This window comes from Brassica napus, chromosome C2 (assembly GCF_020379485.1).
Source record: "Brassica napus cultivar Da-Ae chromosome C2, Da-Ae, whole genome shotgun sequence".
In the NCBI taxonomy this organism is placed as follows: Eukaryota; Viridiplantae; Streptophyta; class Magnoliopsida; order Brassicales; family Brassicaceae; genus Brassica; species Brassica napus.
The window spans coordinates 20,198,505-20,218,089 of NC_063445.1; the positions used below are offsets into that span (position 1 = coordinate 20,198,505).

The following is a 19,585-nucleotide window of genomic DNA, read 5'->3' on the forward strand; positions in this document are numbered from 1 at the left end:
AGTTGTACCTTTCGTTTACTTCCGGCGAAAAAGTTACTTTGTTAGAAAATTGTCAAAATTCCATGGGATTATGATTATCAAATAACACGTGCAGCAGACCAAACTAGTGATGGATGGTGCACACGTCTTTTGGTGTTGCACACGTCTTTTGGTGTTGCACACGTCTTTGGTGTTGACCAACGACAATGACAGACAGATTTTTTCATCATACATATCTTTTTTGTCTTTTCTCTTTCTTTTAATTGAGTGTCCTCAACTTCTTCTCATAATTTTCTCTGTTTTCTCCTTCTGTTATCCTTTAGAGAGATCCATAAAGGTTCAACTCCAACAAGAAAAACTCGATTTCAATTTCCTTAGAAGTTAATAGTGTTGCTTCTCGTGATTTTGTCTAATGGGTAATTGCGTGAACTCTCCTGCACGAGTAGATAACAGAGAAAGCTCTTTTGGAGGTATGAACCAAAACATCCACTTCTTATGATGTGTACATGTTGCAATGTTTCTTTAATTCACTTATCGAGATGCTTAACCTAATATGAAATTAAATAAATACTCTGTACTTTGAATTCCTTTATTCACTTCTACCAAAATTTTAATTCAGTTCACATGTAATTAAAATTTTGGACGTTGGTGTCACATTTGACGACAGGGTCATCGAGAATTTCACCTAAAGCGAGTCAGCCATCAAGACTCTCAAACCTCATAATACCCTCTTACAGCAACAGAAGCTTCACTAGTTCATTGTCAACACATACACCAAGAAGTGAAGGAGAGCTCTTACCTTCTCCAGCATTAAAGGCCTTTACATTTAACGAGCTCAAAACCGCCACTAGAAATTTCAAAGACAACAATCTTATTGGTGAAGTGTTTGATAGAGAAACGGTAATAAATAAGATGTGGGTTTAAACAAAGACGTCTTATTAATGGTCGGAGAGAAAACGTTCAGTCGGTTACAAGGGAAAAGAAGAGAACGCGACAGAAAGAAAGTCGGTGGCTCGATAAGCTACCGGAAAAGTACAACTAACGGCGAGATGAATCAAAGGTGAAAACCCTAATCTAGCCGCTAAGTGTTAGTCAGTGATTTCGGATCCCCTTTTCGTCGTCTCTCCTTTCTTTTATATAGACGTCTTTATGCCTCGTTCTTGACCTAATTTACGCCATCTTGGTGAGCCTCCTCTGCTGGGCCGAGAAGCCCGTAGGCGTCCGAGCAGTCGCTGAGCCAAACGTACTTCAGTCGATGATGATCAACTAAAAGTACTCAAGAGTCAAGCCGAGAGACCTGACTCTCGAGCCGACCGATCGAGCCGTCGCTCCTCCTAATTCGGGTCAGGCCTTCCTATTCCTCGGGCCTTGTGGGATGGTCAAATCCATCCTCTACAGTAAGTCCCCCCCTAGTCCATTAGTGAGCGGAGTGCTTTCCAGCTCGTGATGGATTCTAAGGTTTGGAGGTTTGAGGGAATAGAAGGCCTGTCGGAAGGTTAGAACGGTTGGTCGATGAGTCGCACAGCGTTGTTCTCTCGGAAGCGAGCAGTAGCGGCTTTTATCTCTTCTTTTGGTCGTCGTGTCGCAGGAAGGGTTCGTCGCGAAGGTTCGCTGGACATTTGGGAGAGTTTCAAGGCTCATTTAGGCCCGTTTAGGCTTAATGACGACACCTCGAATTCCCCCCCCTTTTTTTTTTTGCTTTTAAATGAACCGAGAAGTCGAAACGTCGCGAGGGTCCGCTGGGTTTTTAGGGCGGATTTCGAGGCCCGTTTGGGCCCGAATAGACCTAATGATGGCGCCTCGAGTTCCCCCCCCCTCTCTTTTCCTTATAAATACGCAGACCCCCCTTCATTTCTTCAAGTTTTTCTCCGCGATCGAAGGTACTTTCTCTCTCTATCCTTTATCTCTCTAAGCGTTGTTAGATTCATTCGAAACATTCTTCACCGTTCCGTTCCGCGATGTCGTCGGGTCAGAGGCTATCGAAGCAACAGAAGGGAAAGGCAGTCGCAGCGATGTCGAATCCGACAAGGAATCTCGACGGGGGTCGTGTCGGGGACCCGGAGGCGATTCATCGCGCGGCGATGATGGACACGGCGAATCTATCCCGCTCTCATCGACTTCTGGTTGCGGATGCTGCGAGACTCGCGAGAGAAGGATGTCAGAACGTCGTTGCGAGGGATGCAATGGAATGTTCGAGAGACGGACAGAGCAGGGCGATGCCCGTTGACTCGATCACCCTGAGAGCTCGACCTGCGGAGGTTGGTCTCTCGGAGGATGATGATTCTGAGGCCGAGTTCTTCCCGACCACCTTTTACCCCGATGGGATTTTCGAAGAGCTTCCTCAACTCCATCCCGATTTATTGCGTCCTGCCTTCTTGGCCGGTCAGGACTGGGAAGGCGTAGAGGAGACGAAGTCGACTCTTGGAAGCGTGAAGAGGGTTCTTTGGGCTGCGGGTGCCGTAGGCGTGACCTTCCTTGTGCCTACGGAAGCGCAGAGACCCTGGTCTCCTCCGATGGGGTACCAGACGGTGTATGAATCCTATTTTCAGGAAGACACTCGTTGCTGGTTCCCCATCCCACGACTGATCACAGCATACGCCAGACGTCGAGATCTCGCGATCAGTCAGCTGCTGAATGGCTCGCTGCGTCTAGCGGTCACTTTGTCGGTTTTGGCGGAGCAGATCGACATGCCGATGAGCATTAGGTCGTTCGAGGAGATGACCTCGATAACCGACATGAAAGATGGCACTTACTCGGTGAAGATGCGACCGAACTACAATGTGTGTGCCGGTCATCCGAATAAGACGCAGAATTGGCAGCGCTCCTACTTCTTCCTTAAGTCCGACAGCTCGGCCTTCGAGGAGCCTCCCCAAGATGATTATCGAGTTCTTTGGAACCGTTCTTGCGGTAGAATACTCTGTCGCGAACCGTAAGCGATTTGTCGATTCTAACCAACCATTTTTTTGCTTTGTATGCAGTTGGCCATCCTACCTCCCCAGCTTATCCCGAAGATTTCTTGAGGAGTGTTCGCGCCGTCGCTCTGCTTCGAGTCTATCGTTGGTCTGAGATCTCCGTCGAAAGGATCCGTGAGCTTAAGGATCGAATCGCTCGAAGTACGTTATCTCGCACCTCTAGACTGTGCCCCTTTTTTCTGTCGCGTCCTGACCCTTCTGCCTTATGTTTTCAGGAGAGTGGAGATCCGACCTTCCGACCGCTCTTCCCATTCGTGCTAAGCGACTGGACATCTTCCCGAGAGACATCCAAAAACAAATTACCGAGGCGAAGAAGATGGGCACTCTTCCTGATTTGAGCGCAATAATAGCGGCCCAGCTGGGGCTGACTAGCGGGGAAGGACCCTCAACGGCGGTTCCTCGTTCTGACGAGGTTTTCCCTTCCGATGCCAGAAGTGCGGGGAAGGGAAAGAAAAGAAAAAGAGGCGATGGTTCGGGAGCCGGGAGGAGTACTGAGGAGACGAGTGATGTCCCTCCTTCCAGTGAGCCCCGGAAGAAGAGCAAGAAGAAAAGGACAAAAAAGAAGTCTACCGGCGAGCAGTTGGAAGATGCTGACGAGCAGATCGAGCAAGAGGAAGAGGGTGCTCGAGGAGAAGAAATTCAGCCCGAAGAGGGGGGTTCTGAGGTTGAAGCCTCGGAGGGACGGAATGACGAGGAGGGAGTAAGTGAAGGAGGGGAACGCGAGACTTCATTTAATGCCGCCTGCTCGGATGATTCTGAGGAAGGTAGCGAAGGGTCGCCACTCCTGATAAGGAGGGAAATGACGAAGACGATGATGAGAGGCGGTCTCCTGTTCTGACGTTTCCTCGCGAGAGAACTCCAGTTCCCGTCGGAGGAGGGGCCGTCCAGATCGGTACTTCTTCCCGTGGCTCGGCTATCCTAAGGAGGGCTCCCGGATTCAGCTTTCCCGATAAGGTCGACTTCCATTACGAGGGACCGGCTCCCTTAGTGTACGTTCCAGAGAAATGTGGGGAGTTTCTCTGTCAACTAAGAGGGAGGGCGAAACCTCTTCCTGCCGTGAAGGACCTTATCTTCGGGGGTGAATACGAAGAAGCTGCAAGGGCCAAACTGTTGGTAAACGGCTTGGTCCTTTTTTTTTTATTTAAATTCCTTGACTCCTAACCTCTCACGATTTCCATTGTGTCGCGTGTTCAGGGTGATAGCACGATGAATGTCGTGATTGATAAATACGACACGGCGCTTAAAGGAGCCTTGGAGGAGCTCGAGCTGGCCAAGAAAGAGTTTGCTGAGAAGGAAGAGGTTTCTGCTCGTCAACTGAACGAGTCAAGGGCCAATCTGCAGAAGCTCGACGGGGTGATGGCTCGCACCGTTGCTCGACGCGATGAGTTTAAAGCCGCGCTGGAGTCGTCTCGAAGAACCATCCGCGAGCTTGAACAGAAGAATACTGACCTCGAGAGCGAGAGGGCTTCGCTCGCTGTCACGCACGAGCGGGAGATGAAACGTCTGAGAGACTCCAGAATCTTGGAGGTGACGAGAGAAAGGGGGAGAGTTGAGGCAGAAATGACCGCCAAGGCTAGTCGTTGCTTCGCCAGGATTCGTTCTCGAGAGGAGCGTCGGGGTCCTTACGACGAGGCTCGGTTACTTTACAGCCAAGCCTTTGGGACTAGGAAGTGCCTCGAGGCCTTGAAAGGAGCCGGGAACGACATACCGCAAGCCTCTATTGATATGTTCGTCGAGTACGAGAGGAAGTACGAACAAGAGGCTGAGCAGCTGAAGGTTGGCGAGATCCCTGAAAGCGATTTTAGACTCTCTCCTCTTGTGTTGGAGTCTCAGTTTATGGATGCTCGGATTCTGGCGGGTCTCGATCCGTATGGTTCCAACGCTGGCTTAATTGACCCGGAGACCGCGGCGAATCTGCATGTCTCGTGTACTCGTCCGGTCGGAGAAAGGCGCGAGGAACCGATGCTTCCTATCGAAAACCCTTTGACTGTTCTTGAGGAAGGGGTGCCTGGTCGAGGAGTCCGAGTCGATGGAAATAACGTTCCTGTCCTCGTGCTTTCGGACACTTCAGTCGAGGGTCGCGATTCGCTGCCTCCAGAAGGGTCTCATCGGGATGGCGAGGAAAACACTGGCGAGGTGTCGGAGGATGCTGCGGTGCGAGTCTCTCCGATTGCCCGCGAATCGAGCGTCAGGGCTTCGGAGCTTTCCGCCCTTAATGATCGCGAGAGTGATCGGGAAGCTTAGTTTTCCTTGTTTGTTGTTTTCTTTTGAGTCTCAGAGGACTTATGTTGTTGCCTTTTAGACTTTTGCCTTTCGAGGCTTTTACTTTGTTGTTCCTCTGTTACAACTCTTCGAATCGTATTATCTATTTGTCTTTTATTGTACTCGTCTATCAAATGCATGATTTATCAAGATTTGAAGTGACTGTTTGTTTAGTATAACATTATTCGAGATATCGAATCGTTGTAGTTTTTGGGCTCGTTATGACGTTGTCTCGGTCGATTTCTTTGACTCGCGATCGTTCGTCATTTGAGTTTAATTATAATCGAGATAGTTGTATTGTTAAGCTCGTCATGACTTTGTCTCGGTCGATTTCTTTGACTCGGGATCGTTCGTCGTTTGAGTTTAGTTATAAGTCCTCGACGTTGACGGTTCCAAATCGACCCTAGCGTAATTTTCAAGTGTTCGGTGGGCCAAACTTTACTTAAGTAAATTACAGGGTGAGTTGGAGTCATTGTCTCGGTCGTGTTGGTTTAAATCGCAACACGGTCGACCCTCGTGAATACGTGTCTGATCAGGACATATCCATCGTGGGACGCGAGTACCGATACGTTTGTTCGAGAAGCCGGGACGTGCTCGCGTCGGCACCGCTTAAGTGATCGGCTGTTTCGGAGGTCGATTCCTCGGGGAGGGGTTTGTATTTTTTTTTTTTTTTTTATTTCGGCTGGACCCCTTTTTCTTTTGGGCTGCCTACGTATCCCTTTGTGGGAATCAAGCCATTCGTAGTTCTTAGATTGCGAGTAAAAGTGGCTTTAGTGGCGCATTTACTCGGTAAAGTGTTCGTTTTGACTAAGGATGGAATAGGCGGAGATGTTTGGAGTTCCAAGCTCTCGGTACTGCTTCGCCTGTTGAAGTCTCGAGGCGGTATACCCCTGGTTTGATGACTTCGACAATCTTGTATGGTCCTTCCCAGTTGGCTCCAAGCTTGCCGGCTTTCCACTCCTTAGTATTTTCGAAGACCTTTCTTAAAACAAGATTGCCCATTTCGAGGGGACGCGACTTAACCTTCTGGTTGTAGTAGCTCTCGATTTGATGCTGGTAATTTTGGATACGGAGCAGTGCTTGGTCGCGCTTTTCCTCGATGTCGTCGAGTGCGTCGAGCAGCATGTCACGGTTGAGTTCGACGTTTTGTGGCATTCGTGATCGGCGCAAACTCGTCACATTCACTTCTGCGGGAGCCATTGCCTCGACGCCGTAGGCCATTGAGAAGGGCGTGGCCTTCGTCGCTCCGCGAGGAGTTGTTCTGTGGGACCACAGGACACCATCTAGTTCATCCGCCCAGCAACCCTTCTTTAAGTCGAGTCGTTTCTTCAGACCGTCGATGATGGTCTTGTTCGTCGACTCAGCTTGGCCGTTACTCTGCGGGTTTCTCGGGGTTGACATGTTGAGTCGAATGCGCCATCTGTCGCAGAATCCCTTGAAATGATGCGAGATGAATTGCGAACCATTGTCTGTTATGATCTCGTATGGGAGCCCGTGTCGGCAGATTATGTTCTTCCAGACGAAGTTTTGCACCTCCTTGTCGGTGATGTTGGCATAGGCTTCGGCTTCGACCCACTTGGTGAAGTAGTCTGTGAGGACCAGAATGAACTTCTTTTGGCGAGATGCCGGCATTGGACCGATGATGTCCATTCCCCATCGCATGAATGGGTATGGAGCAGTTAGGGTATGAAGGAACTGCGTTGGGCTGTGTAAGGTGGGAGCATGACGCTGACATTTGTCGCACTTGCGCACGTATTTCTCGCAGTCGGCGTTCATGGTTGGCCAGTAGAATCCCAGATTCTTCACTTTTAATGCAAGAGCTCGTCCCCCCGAGTGATTGCCTGCTGCTCCTTCATGTGTTTCGGCCATGACTAGTCTCGTTTCTTCGCCGGAGATACATTTGAGTAGCACCTTCGTCGCGGTCCATCGGTGTAGTTCCCCGTCCATGACAACGTAGTGTGCACTACGTCGCTTCAGTCGCCGCGCGTCCCATTTCTCGGTGGGCAATAAACCTTCAGCGAGGTAATCGATGAGTTCCTTGCGCCAATCTGTTGGCTGATCTTCCTGCGAAGGAGGTTCTGCTTCGTCGATGTCCATTGCTTCGCTAATCGCTGCTGCGATTGCAGTCTGTTCCGCCTTCGTGTCGATGCTCGGTTTCTCGATTTTATGGATTGGGATTGTCCTCTTGACTTGATCGTGTAGCTTGCTTCCTAGAGCAGCGAGGGCGTCGGCACAGACATTTTCTCCGCGAGGAACCTTCGTGAGTTCGAAGAACTCGATGTCTCGCGTGAGGTCTTGGACGAGTTTGAGGTAGGCGTCCATCCTTTCGTTGCGGACGTCGTAATCGCCGAGGTACTGGCTTACAACAAGTTGAGAGTCGCAGTAAACGCTGATCCTTTTGGCCTTTACTGCCTTGGCGAGACGGAGCCCTGCGATGAGGGACTCGTACTCAGCTTCGTTGTTTGACGCCGCAAAACCAAAACCGAATGACTGCCAGATGAGTTCTCCTGTTGGTGATTGCAGTTGCACTCCTGTCCCGACCCTTTACTCGTGGATGAACCGTCAACGTGGAGGATCCAGTTCAAACTTGGTAGGATGAGGTCTTGCTCCAGCTCTGGTGTTAACTCGATCAAGAAGTCTGCAAGAACCTGTGATTTTGCTGCTGTGCGATTCTTGTACACGATGTCGTGTTCGCTCAGCTCCATCGCCCATTTAGTCAATCGTCCTGACTGGTTGGTATTCTGCATAACCGTTCGGAGTGGTTGGTTGGAGAGCACTTCAATCGTGTGCGACTGAAAGTAGGGTCGCAGTTTCCTGGCCGAGGTAACGACAGCTAAGGCCATTTTTTCGAGTGTTGGGTATCTCGTCTCCGGCTCGGTCATTCTTTTACTTGTGTAAAAGATTGGTTTCTGTTCTCCCCGATCTTCTCGAATGAGCACGCTGCTGACAGCGGAGGATGTGACGGCTATGTAGAGAGACAATGTGTCGCCGGCTTCTGGCTTTGACAGTACTGGGGGGGTTGTGAGGTAATGCTTTAGTTGATTGAACGCCTCTTCGCATTTCTCGTCCCAGACGAACCTCTTGTTGCCCCTTAGTAGCTCGTAGAAGGGAAGACACTTATCGGTTGATCGCGAGATGAACCTGTTGAGAGCTGCTATCCGTCCGGTTAGTCGCTGTACTTCGCGGCTGTTCTTTGGGCTTGGAAGATCGAGGATCGCCGAGATCTGCTTGGGGTTAGCCTCGATTCCTCGTTGAGTGACGATGTAGCCGAGGAATTCTCCCGAAGTGACACCGAAGGTACACTTGGCCGGGTTGAGCTTCATCCCGTAGTCATTCAAGATCTTGAAGCAGTCGCGTAAGTTGTTTAGGTGATCGTCGGCCTTGAGCGATTTGACTAACATGTCGTCGATGTACACTTCCATGGTGTTGCCTAGCTGGTCGGCGAACATTCGGTTGACGAGTCGCTGATAAGTCGCGCCGGCATTCTTTAGCCCGAAAGGCATCACCTTGTAGCAGTAGGTCCCTCTATCGGTGATGTCTGGATGCATCAAGATCTGGTTGTATCCCGAGAAAGCGTCCATGAAGGTTAGGAGTTCGTTACCAGCAGTTGATTCGACGAGACGATCGATATGAGGGAGTGGGTAACTGTCCTTTGGGCACGCTTTGTTGAGGTCCGTGAAGTCGACGCATATGCGCCATTTGCCGTTTTTCTTTTTGACGACAACCGGGTTAGCCAACCATTCGGGGTATCGGACTTCGGTTATGAAACCCGCGTCGAGGAGCCTGTCGACTTCTTCGTTTACGGCTTTAGATCGTTCTGGACCGAGTTTTCGTCGCTTCTGTCAGATGGGTTTGAACGTCGGATCGACGTGCAGTTCATGAGAGGTAACTGCGGGGTCGATCCCCTTCATGTCGGAAGTCTTCCAGGCGAACGTCGAGGCGTTGTCTTTGATGAAAGAGATGATCTGTGAACATACGTCGTCGGACAGGTAGACGCCAACTCGGATGATTTTCGTCGGGTCGGATTCATCAATTGCGACTTCGCGAACTTCCTCCTTCTGAGGGTATATCTTGTTGAGTGGTTTACTGACGGAGTTGACAAGGGAAGCTTGCTGCTGCATCTTTACAGTTGCGATCAGTAGTTCTCTTGCGGCTTGTTGATCGCCCCGAATCGTCTGAGTTTTGCCATCTTTTCCGGGAAACTTGATGCATTGATGATAAGTCGAAGGGACGGCTTTCATGGAATGCAGCCATGGTGTTCCGAGTATGGCATTATAGGGTGCTTTGGCGCGGATGACGGAGAACTTGACGGTGCGGGTTATACCGCCTGCGTAAACTGGAAGGCGAATTGTCCCTATCATTTGCTCCGAGGCTCCGTTGAAGCCGGTGAGCGTGCGAGAGGAAGGCTTCATATCTTTTAAATCAACTCCCATTTTGTCGAGTGTGTCGCGAAAGATGAGATCGACTGAGCTGCCGGTATCAATAAGGACTTTTGCGACCAGACATTCGCCGATGTCAAGGTCGACGAGGAGAGGATCGTTATGTGGCATGTGGACACCCTTGGTGTCTAGTGCCGAAAAAGTGATCTGGTGATCATTTTCGACTGGAGAAGGCCACTTCTGAGAGGTGGTTGCTTGACGTTTGTAATCTTTGACGGCTCGAACCGAGTCACCGCAAGGTGGTGATCCGCCCATTATGACACTGATGTGCGGGGCTCGGGTAGCTCGCATTGATTCGAGTTGCTTCCTCAAATCGTCGGTTGTGTTCTCGAATGTAGGAATTTCTGCGGGCTGTTTCTTCTTTGACTCAAGGCGTCGTCGCAGATCGGATCCTTTCGAACGGTTGAGTTGGATTCGCAGGTCGTCGGCCTTCGAATTGAGCTGGTCACGAAGGTCACCAGTTTGACCGACTCTCCGAGCGTTGCATTTTGAGATGGTCGCGCGGAGGTCGGTTGTTCCTGTGTTTTCGTTCGCGGCGTTTTTTCGCTTCAATAGAATGCGTAGGTCTTTAGCTGCTTTCGAGGGAGCGAGAGACTGCTTATCCTTGCTGTCCAATTTATCGCGCAGATCTGGTTGCACTGTCGGGACATCGTCATCAGAAGAGTCGCAAGGGCGAGAGAGTATGAATTCCACTCGTCGCCGGCGACGCAGGTGTTTCTCTTCTGATGAATCGTTGGCGGGGCCGACGTTGTTGATGGGAGTGCGCTCAGGGCTTGCTCTTTCCCCACTCGGGGCCGTGTTCTTTTGGGACTTTTGTGCCTTCTTCTCCTTGTTCTTACTCCAGCTTTTAGTGTTTTTCGGCGTCGTAGGAGAAGTGGGCATTTGGATTGTCCCATTAGTGATCCCGTCGAAAAACTGCCCGATGAGGACCTTGCATTCCTTTGTGTCATGGGAATCCCTTTTGTGGTAGGGCACCATTTTTTCGGCTCCTCGGAATTTGAACTCGCTGGTTCGGTTGGGGTTGATTGCTTCGGAGCAGAGTTTCGATCCCAGTGGTTCCAGCCTTTCTCTCGTGTGATGGCTGCTGATTTTGGAGATTCCTCATCATCGACCGAGCTAACGTAGCCTCGCTTTTGAGTGGTATTTCCACCGGAGGAGTGCTGGCGAGGCTCGGGGCGGGGGTCGTTTGTTCGGGAGTATCGCTGTCTCGCCGCTGCTTCTTTTGCGAACTTTGCTCTGGTGTCTTCTTCCATGTGGATAAAGTTGTGCGAGCGAGCGATGGCGTCAGAGACAGATTTAGTCGGGTATCGGTAAAGATCCTGGCGGAATGTGGAGTCGACGTGCAAGGTGTTCATCAAAGATTCGACGGCGATATGGTCGGGAATATCGATCTTCGAGACAATAGCTTTGAATTTCTCCATGAAGTCGCGGAGACTTTGGTCGCTGGCGTGAGTGAGGTTCCATAAATCTGACACGGTCGCTTCCTGGTTGGTGAACATGATATAGTTCTTAAGGAAAGCCGTTGAGAGGTCGTGGAAACAGTCGACGGAGTTCTCTCTGAGGCCTGTGAACCAAGTAAGTGCCGGGCCTTCTAGAGTTTCGACGAAGAGTTGGCAAAAGCCGGCGTCTTTGTCTTCGTCGGTCAGGTTTGCGCGTCGCATCGCTATGTTGAAAGACGTGACGTGAGTAGAAGGGTCGGAGAGACCTTTGAAGGTTGGAAGACGGAGTTTTTCCATCTTCTGTAGCCGCACACCGGTAACCTTTTGCGTGAAGGGTGTACGAAGAGATTCCGCAAGTACATGCTCGATTTGGGGCGCGGACGTCGTCACTTGGTGGATCTTAGAATTGATATCGAGGACCGACTGTTTTAACGCGGCTAGTTCGCTTGCGGTGTGCGCATTGGTGTCGTTACCGGCGCTTTGGTTATCGTTATCCTGCGTAGGTACCAAGTCGGTGGTTTGTTCTGTGGCGAACAGGTGTCGACGATACTACGCCGTTGAAGCTTCGGCGTTTGCAGCGAGAGGAGCAAGGATCTTTGCTATCGCCATGATTTGGTCAACTGCCGCCTTCTGCGCCGCTTCTTGTAGGGCGAGGCGTGCCAGGATAGTTTCCATAGATGCAGGGTGGGGAAGTGGAGTTACTGGTGTAGGCGTAGGTGTCACCTCTGGAGCCGGTGTCACCTCGAGAGCTTCGCGCTCCTCGCCTGACGAAGAACTGTCATTGCTAACGACCATAGTTCCGACGTTACTTTGCTAGTAGCCCCACGGTGGGCGCCAATTGTTTGATCGAGAAACGGTAATAAATAAGATGTGGGTTTAAACAAAGACATCTTATTAATGGTCGGAGAGAAAACGTTCAGTCGGTTACAAGGGAAAAGAAGAGAACGCGACAGAAAGAAAGCCGGTGGCTCGATAAGCTACCGGAAAAGTACAACTAACGGCGAGATGAAGCAAAGGTGAAAACCCTAATCTAGCCGCTAAGTGTTAGTCAGTGATTTCGGATCCCCTTCTCGTCGTCTCTCCTTTCCCTTATATAGACGTCCTTATGCCTCGTTCTTGACCTAATTTACGCCATCTTGGTGGGCCTCCTCTGCTGGGCCGAGAAGCCCGTAGGCGTCCGAGCAGTCGCTGAGCCGAACGTACTTCAGTCGATGATGATCAACTAAAAGTACTCAAGAGTCAAGCCGAGAGACCTGACTCTCGAGCCGACCGATCGAGCCGTCGCTCCTCCTAATTCGGGCCAGGCCTTCCTATTCCTCGGGCCTTGTGGGATGGTCAAATCCATCCTCTACATGAAGGTGGTTTTGGTTATGTCTATAAAGGTTGGATTGGTAAACAGTCGTTCTCACCTTCGAAACCATGGTCCGGTATGGTTGTTGCAGTCAAGAAACTTAAATCAGAAGGGTTTCAAGGACACAAAGAGTGGTTGGTAAGTTCATCATCCTTAACATATAGACAAGAAACAAGATAAGAGCGTTTAAGGTTCATATTCAAAATAAAATGACAATTAGTGCAAGATCTTTATGAATGTAGCACAAATAAATAATTATAAAAAATGTTGGTGGGTTTCAGAATGTGGTTCATTATCTTGGGAGGCTTCACCATATGAATCTTGTGAAACTAATTGGATATTGCTTAGAGGGAGAGAAGCGGCTTTTGGTTTACGAGTACATGCCCAAAGGAAGCCTTGAGAATCATCTGTTTAGAAGTGAGTAGCTACATTTGGATGGAGCTAGATATAGTTTGGGTTGGGTTTTCCACGAAACAATGAACCCCACAATTACATATGCATATATAATATATACATAAACATACATACACATATATGTGTGTTTAAGACTCCAATGGGTAGAACCCCCATTGGAGATGCTCTTACATTCAAGTTATGATTATCCCTTAAATATAATTTTTTTTTGTTGGTGTTTCTTGCTTTTTGTGTAGGAAGTTCAGATCCGATTCCGTGGAATACAAGGATGAAAGTTGCGATTAGTGCAGCGAGAGGACTTGCTTTCCTCCACGAAGCGAAAGTCATATACCGAGACTTCAAGGCCTCTAATATCCTACTTGATGTGGTACACCACCTATGACTATTATACTAGTTCTCAAGTTTGTACATAAACTGAATGGTTTTTAATTTATTTTACCGTCGCGGAATTGGTTTAGTCGCTAAATTCGTAGATTCTGTAGTAGATGTTTGAGGGTTATAAGTTCAAGTTTCGTTTTGAAGGATTTATTCTCTTAAAAAGAGTTATTTAACATAGTTTGAGCCTGGCCGAGCGCATAACTTCTTATTCATAAGAAAGTTGTTTTAACGCACTTTGAAGATGTTTCCAATGTCCAAGATAGAATTTATACAAAAACATATAAATTCTTCTCCAATTATTAAAATTAATTAATTTGTAAATGCAGGAGTTCAATGCTAAACTATCTGATTTTGGATTGGCAAAAGCAGGACCAACAGGAGATAGAACCCATGTGACAACTCAAATGATGGGCACTCAAGGCTACGAGCTCCTGAATACATAGCAACGGGCCGGTTAACTGCCAAAAGCGATGTCTATAGCTTTGGAGTTGTGTTGCTAGAACTACTCTCGGGACGTCCCACGGTAGACAAAACGAAAGTAGGAGTGGAGCAGAATCTGGTGGATTGGGCGATTCCTTATTTAGTAGACAGAAGAAAAGTGTTTAGAATAATGGACACGAAGCTTGGAGGACGGTACCTTCACAAAGAGGCTTGCGCAGCAGCCAACATCGCATTGCGGTGTCTCAACACAGAAGCTAAGTTGAGACCGGAGATGTCTGATGTCATGTCTACTTTACAACAACTTGAGACTTCGACAAAGAAGGGATCTACTCCAACCGGAGTCATGTCTCCTTCACCGCATATGTCGGAGAATCACATGGTTCGAGACGTCTCTACGCTTAAGGTTTGATAGACTTAACGAGTTTTTTTTGAGTCTGTAAATTTACTTTTTGCAAAGTGTTGAATAGTTTTGTACTTTCAAGTTCGTAGGTTTTTTGGTTGAAAAATGTATATAGTATACGAATATATATGATAACTTTACAATAGGATTCGTATGATCTATGAACAGTTCTTATTTGTTGAATGATTGGGTCACATGAGTTTACAATAATATATAGCAGAGCTATGCTTTTTTTTTTTTTTGAAACACATAGCAGAGCTATGCTTAATAGTAAAAAGGTGAGTATCATACACTGGGATTTCTAATTTTACAAGAGCAAGTGAACGCGCGTCAGTGTGAATTTTCATTTTATTATTTTTCATTACTCTGCATATATGCGGAAATATGTATCTTCAAACACTGGATTTTCTAATTTTGTTATTCTCGTAATTTATTATATATGTGGAAAAATATAGTATATACTTGTGTTTTTTCTGTCAACAGTATATACTTGTGTTTAGTGTGACTTAAATAATGTTTTATTAAAATATATGAAAATGTATCTCAAATAATGTTTGAAGATACATATTTCCGCATATATAATGTATCTCAAATAATGTTTGAAGATACATATTTCCGCATATGTCCAAAAATAATATTTTATTAAAATATATGAAAATGTACCTTAAACACAAGTATATATTATATATTTCCGCATATATAATAAATTACGAGAATAACAAAATTAGAAAGCCCAGTGTTTGAAGATACATATTTCCGCATATATAATGTATCTTCAAAAATAATAAAATAAAAATAAATTTTAATAAAACATTATTTAAGTCCAAAAATATTTCTTGTCCAAAATATGTATCTTGAAAAAAAAAAAATGTATCTTCCATTATAAACAAGAATATCATCACGTTTGACCAAAAAAATAAATAAATATATATATAGTTTAGACATGGTTTTCATATACTTAATTAGATATGATGAATCAAAATAAAAACATATTTAAAAGGTAAGAGTAGGAGTAATAAATAAGTAATGCAGACTAGAGATTGTGTATATCAAAACTAAATCGTATATACAACGTCAAAATAATATTTATAGTAAAGAGTATCTGAAGCTACCATTTTACACGCATGGCTTGTAATCACCAAATGACATCCGGAGTTCCCCCAAACACTTCAGTGGAATTAATTGTCAGCTGACCGTAAATAACAACTTCCAATGAAGTGCTCGGGAGAGCTCTAGAAGACATCTAGTCGAAATATTAATGTTAGGTTGCTGCAGTCCCTTGTAACCATCGTGGACATGATATATAAATTTTGTTGTCTGTATTTAGTAACGTATATGTTAATTTACAAGCGAAGATGCATATATACGATCTTATTTATAGTGAGGACTAAAGAATCTCATGTAATTTAGTGTGAGGGGATATTGTGTGAACCTGGACGTAAACTTGGGGTCAATAGTCTGGAGAAGAGAATCAGTCTTTCTTTTCCTTCTGTCTTTTCGTGAGATTTAAAATGTGAGAGGTTGATCTGAGCATCCGTACGGATATTTATTTTTATTTTTATTTACATAAATATTTTTTAAATTTTTATTAGTTACTATTTGAAATATTTATCTTATTTTAAAATATTTATAAACATAATAATTAAATATTTTATATGCTGTAAAAAATATTCACTTGTGCGTTATACTAAAACTTCGACAAATATTGACCCATTAATATGTTTGAGTAATTTTTCTCTTAGCACGAAAGTGTTTTCCAAATGTAATAATATTTTAAATGTTTGGCGAGATTTAGATACATTAGAAAAGGCATATTGTTAGAAACATAAATTAGTATACAAGTAATTTAATGATATTTAAATCTTAATATAGATATATTTTATTGTTGAAAATAATTAATAGTAACTGAAAAGGTCAAAAATATATTTTAGAAATATTTGATATGTATATATATATTAAGCGAGATTTAGATAGATTAAAATTAATATTTGGTTATAAACAATCCATATTATTTTACAAGTATTTCAAAAATATTTAATCTTAGCATAGATAGATTTTATTTTTGAAAATAATTAATGGTAACCGTAATAGTTAAACATATATTTTTGGAATATTCAAAATACATATATTTTAGGCCTTACAAGCTAAATGTGTGGGGATTATATGATACTTGGAACATATTACATAATATTATTATAAATCGTTTTTAAACATGAATTTTTCTAAAATTTAGCTAAATCATTTTAGTAAATATCTTTAACACAAAAATTTAGCTAAACCTATTTAGGAAATAATTAAATAAAATAATAAAAGACAATGATTACTTAAGTTAGGGTTATTTAATATTTCAGTGGCATAAGATTAGATTCTACAAAACTATCATTCAGAGAAGACTACTTTCATCTTAGGGACTCGAATAAAGAACTTCTTTCACTCTCCAGAATGTTTTTGAAAGGGGTGAGCACTTTACCCGATATCTGAAATCGCACCCGAACCTGATCCGAAAAATCCGAACCGAAATCCGAATCGAAGTAGCAAAATATCCGAACAGATATTGAATTTGGAGATATTGGATATCCGAACCAGGACGGGTAATATCCGAACTCGAATTGATATCCGAAGATAACCGAACATATGTATAATTAACTTTATATTTCTAGTTTACATCTCTTATTTTATATAAAATATTTATATTGATACTACACATACTTTAAGTTCATATGATATACATACAATTACAGAAAAAATAATTCGCTACTCACTTAAAATGCATGTCAAACTTTTTATTTCAAGAATTAACAAAAATCTACATCACAAATGTAAAAACAATAACCAAATTAATGTAGTTTCAAAATGTTATGTCCAAATATGTTAACCATTCAATCTATTAAAAATAAAAAATTAGTTAAGTGAAAGTTATATTTTTAAATACAAGAAATTTGAGAAATGAATTTTTTTTTTCAAAATCTAAATATCCGAACCCGATCCGAATAACCGAATCCGAACTAAAAATACCTGAATCCGACCCGAATTACAGAAATACCCGAACAGGTTCTACACCTCTACACCGAAATACCCGAAAATCTGAAATACTCGACCCGAACCCGAACGGGTACCCGAACGCCCACCCCTACTTTTTGAATGAACTCGTAAACGAACCAAAATGAAACCAAGCTAATTTCGATCCGAACTAAATTTTCCTTGGTTCTTGAATGGATTCTAAACTACTAGATACTCAAAACAAATGATTTAAACCGAACTAAATTTTTTTTGGGGTCAGATCTTAGTAACACGAAATTCTCAAAATGCTATTTGAGTTAACGAAACACAATTTTATAATTTCAAATAAATATGTGGAATTAGTTTGAATTGAAAATTATATGTCGTTTAGTAATGAAACTTATAAGAATGGAATGTATATTGATGAGGTTAGAAGTTTGGAGGGAAATAAATTGGGTAACAATAGTCTAGGGGTGTAATAAAACTCTGCACACTTTTGTATCAGAATATAAAATTGGTCGCTCTGGTGTTTTTGGCACAATAACTTGAATTCATTGTTTAGCACTTTTTAATAATCATTTAAACTTAAGTTAATTTAGTTATCTCATAATTTGTGTTTCAAAAGAAAAAAAAATGTTATCTCATAATTTATTTCTTAAAGATACTTGAAAAAGAAGCAGAATATCAATCATCTATGGATATATAGTTTCATCACCAATAGAAAAAAGAACGGTAATTTATATCATATATGAGTTTCGGGTAGAGTTGATCCAACTTTTAGTGTATATATTGTTCTGTAGCAGTTGTCTAACTTAAAAATAATAGTATAAAGAATAAATTACTCTATCTTTGGAACTAATTAAAAAGATTTCTGTAATATGACAGATCATGTAATTTATATAATACATCGTGAATCTAATATATTCATTTCCCTTCTATTCGGCCGTCGGATCAATAAGGTTGATTTTCGTCCCATCATGTGCTTCATTTATTATGCAATAAGATGTGTATCTATCTCTCTAGAATCATTCACAGGGAAAAGATGGTGAGGAGAAACCGCAAGCCGGTGGCTTTCCGGCTATACAGGCCGTTGTTGGGCCTCCTTTCCGGCGTCGCACCTATCTATCGGTGGTCGGCCGGCTTTTGGCTTCGGCGTCCGCGCTTTCTTCTTCGGCGTGAGACGGCCGGCTCTTGGCTCCGGTGTCCGCGCTTTCTTCTCCGGCGTAGGACGGCTGGCTCTTGGCTCCGCTTTACATCATCTTCTGATGTTAAAGGCGGCTTTACCCCGGTTTTCCGGACTTAGTTGATCTCCTCTTATGCGATCTTCTCTGTTTTAATCGATCTACGAGGTGTTTGTTGTCCTTCGTAAATTTGGATTGAAACTCCTTCAATTGAAGTGGAGATCTTTTGGCTGTAGATACATGGCGTCTGATAATTGCTCGTGGTTGAAGACTTTGACGACTTGGCTGGTGGTGCTTCCACTTCCGATATCGTAGTCGACGGTTCACTTTGAACGGGATCCTGTTTCCGGTGTGTTTCCGGTGGGTCAGCCGATTAGTGTTCCGTCGGTCACGCTTTGGCGGGAGTTGTGCGGTGGTGATTCAGTTTCTAGGCACGTGTCCCTCCTCGCTAACAGTTCAACGCGTGGAGAAAGCTGGATTGTGGCAACGTTCTCTCTTTGGGCTATTATTTTGTCTGGGCTCTGCGTTTGGGCCTTTAGTTTTTCTTTTCTGGACTTTGGGCTCTTTTGTAATTTGCAGCCTTTTGGTTATTTAATAATACAGAGGAAAAAAAAATAAGATGTTTATCTATCTATCTATATAAAGAAGAGTTTTCTTCGCTCCTAAGCCATCCACATAGAATACCACGTCAGAAAGTCGAAGGCTGTCGTCACGCCACGTGTCCCTGTATTCAAAATACATCACTTTGTTAAATGAATATATCTCGTCGTATTTCTATACATACAAGTAGTATGTAATTGACACTTTAATGCACATCAATAAGCGCTTATATGTATATATAGAGATCCATCGCAGCCACTACATATCATGACAATACTCTAAGATCTTTTTTAAACAATTTTAGTTATGGTCAAGAGATAAAACAGAAGAAAGGCTGGAGTACATGCATATAAGTGGAGTAACATAAGACGTCGTCATCCTTGCTCAGTCACGAGCGCATCTAACATTACCAACGCCGCCTAACATCGGGTTCGTTCTGCTTATGTATCTTTAAAACAACCAAAAGTTTTTTTTTTTTTTTGATCATTGAAAAGTATTCTTATTAAGAGATTATATGTTTGTTAGTATTGATTGTATAGGATGTTTATGCATATATATTAAACACGTATGTTTACAGATACAAAATAGTACTCGATTTCTGTTACATATTTTAATAGTGGATTAGACTAAAAAGAAAAAAGTGTTTATAATATATTTTAGTTCTTAGTCTGAGGAAAAAAATAATAATAATAAATAGATGTAGTGTATTGTAGGGGGATTATTATGATT

At 44.1% G+C, this 19,585-nt stretch overlaps 2 protein-coding genes and 1 pseudogene across 4 annotated transcripts; 2 read left to right on the forward strand and 1 right to left on the reverse strand.

Moving 5' to 3' along the window:
- The first annotated feature begins 232 nt into the window (after nucleotides 1-232).
- Nucleotides 233-5,406, forward strand: LOC106436093 (meiosis-specific protein ASY2). Of its 3 annotated transcripts, none has more exons than XM_022711486.2 (3): nucleotides 233-449; nucleotides 647-4,064; nucleotides 4,146-5,406. In XM_022711486.2, exon 3 carries the CDS (start codon nucleotides 4,158-4,160, stop codon nucleotides 5,193-5,195), a length of 1,038 nt encoding a protein of 345 aa, XP_022567207.2. In that variant the 5' UTR covers nucleotides 233-449; nucleotides 647-4,064; nucleotides 4,146-4,157; the 3' UTR covers nucleotides 5,196-5,406. The 3 variants fall into 3 exon arrangements, with proteins under 3 accessions (XP_022567207.2, XP_048603917.1, XP_048603918.1); XM_048747960.1 differs by having other exon boundaries at nucleotides 647-3,092; nucleotides 3,167-5,406; XM_048747961.1 differs by having other exon boundaries at nucleotides 647-1,039.
- A 768-nt stretch (nucleotides 5,407-6,174) lies between these two features.
- LOC125582232 lies at nucleotides 6,175-8,794 on the reverse strand. The gene is made up of 5 exons (XM_048748819.1): nucleotides 8,613-8,794; nucleotides 7,762-8,354; nucleotides 7,515-7,720; nucleotides 6,237-7,469; nucleotides 6,175-6,195 (listed from the first exon to the last, which is right to left on the reverse strand). The coding sequence occupies exons 1-5, from the start codon at nucleotides 8,792-8,794 to the stop codon at nucleotides 6,175-6,177; spliced, it is 2,235 nt and encodes a 744-aa protein (XP_048604776.1).
- A 2,823-nt stretch (nucleotides 8,795-11,617) lies between these two features.
- On the forward strand, nucleotides 11,618-14,313 carry LOC106436091 (annotated as a pseudogene).
- Nucleotides 14,314-19,585: the final 5,272 nt, after the last annotated feature.

What these genes read in the sequence shown, in the direction of transcription:
- LOC106436093 (XM_022711486.2), top strand. Translation starts at nt 4,158, where the DNA reads ATGAATGTCGTGATTGATAAATACGACACGGCGCTTAAAGGAGCCTTG.
- LOC125582232 (XM_048748819.1), bottom strand. Translation starts at nt 8,794, where the DNA reads ATGGACGCTTTCTCGGGATACAACCAGATCTTGATGCATCCAGACATC. An exon ending in GAAGTGTACATCGACGACAT is followed by an intron (nt 8,355 to 8,612) that starts GTTAGTCAAATC and finishes AGCTCTCAACAG; the next exon opens with GTTCATCTCGCGATCAACCG. An exon ending in TGGACGCCTACCTCAAACTC is followed by an intron (nt 7,470 to 7,514) that starts GTCCAAGACCTC and finishes GAACTCACGAAG; the next exon opens with GTTCCTCGCGGAGAAAATGT.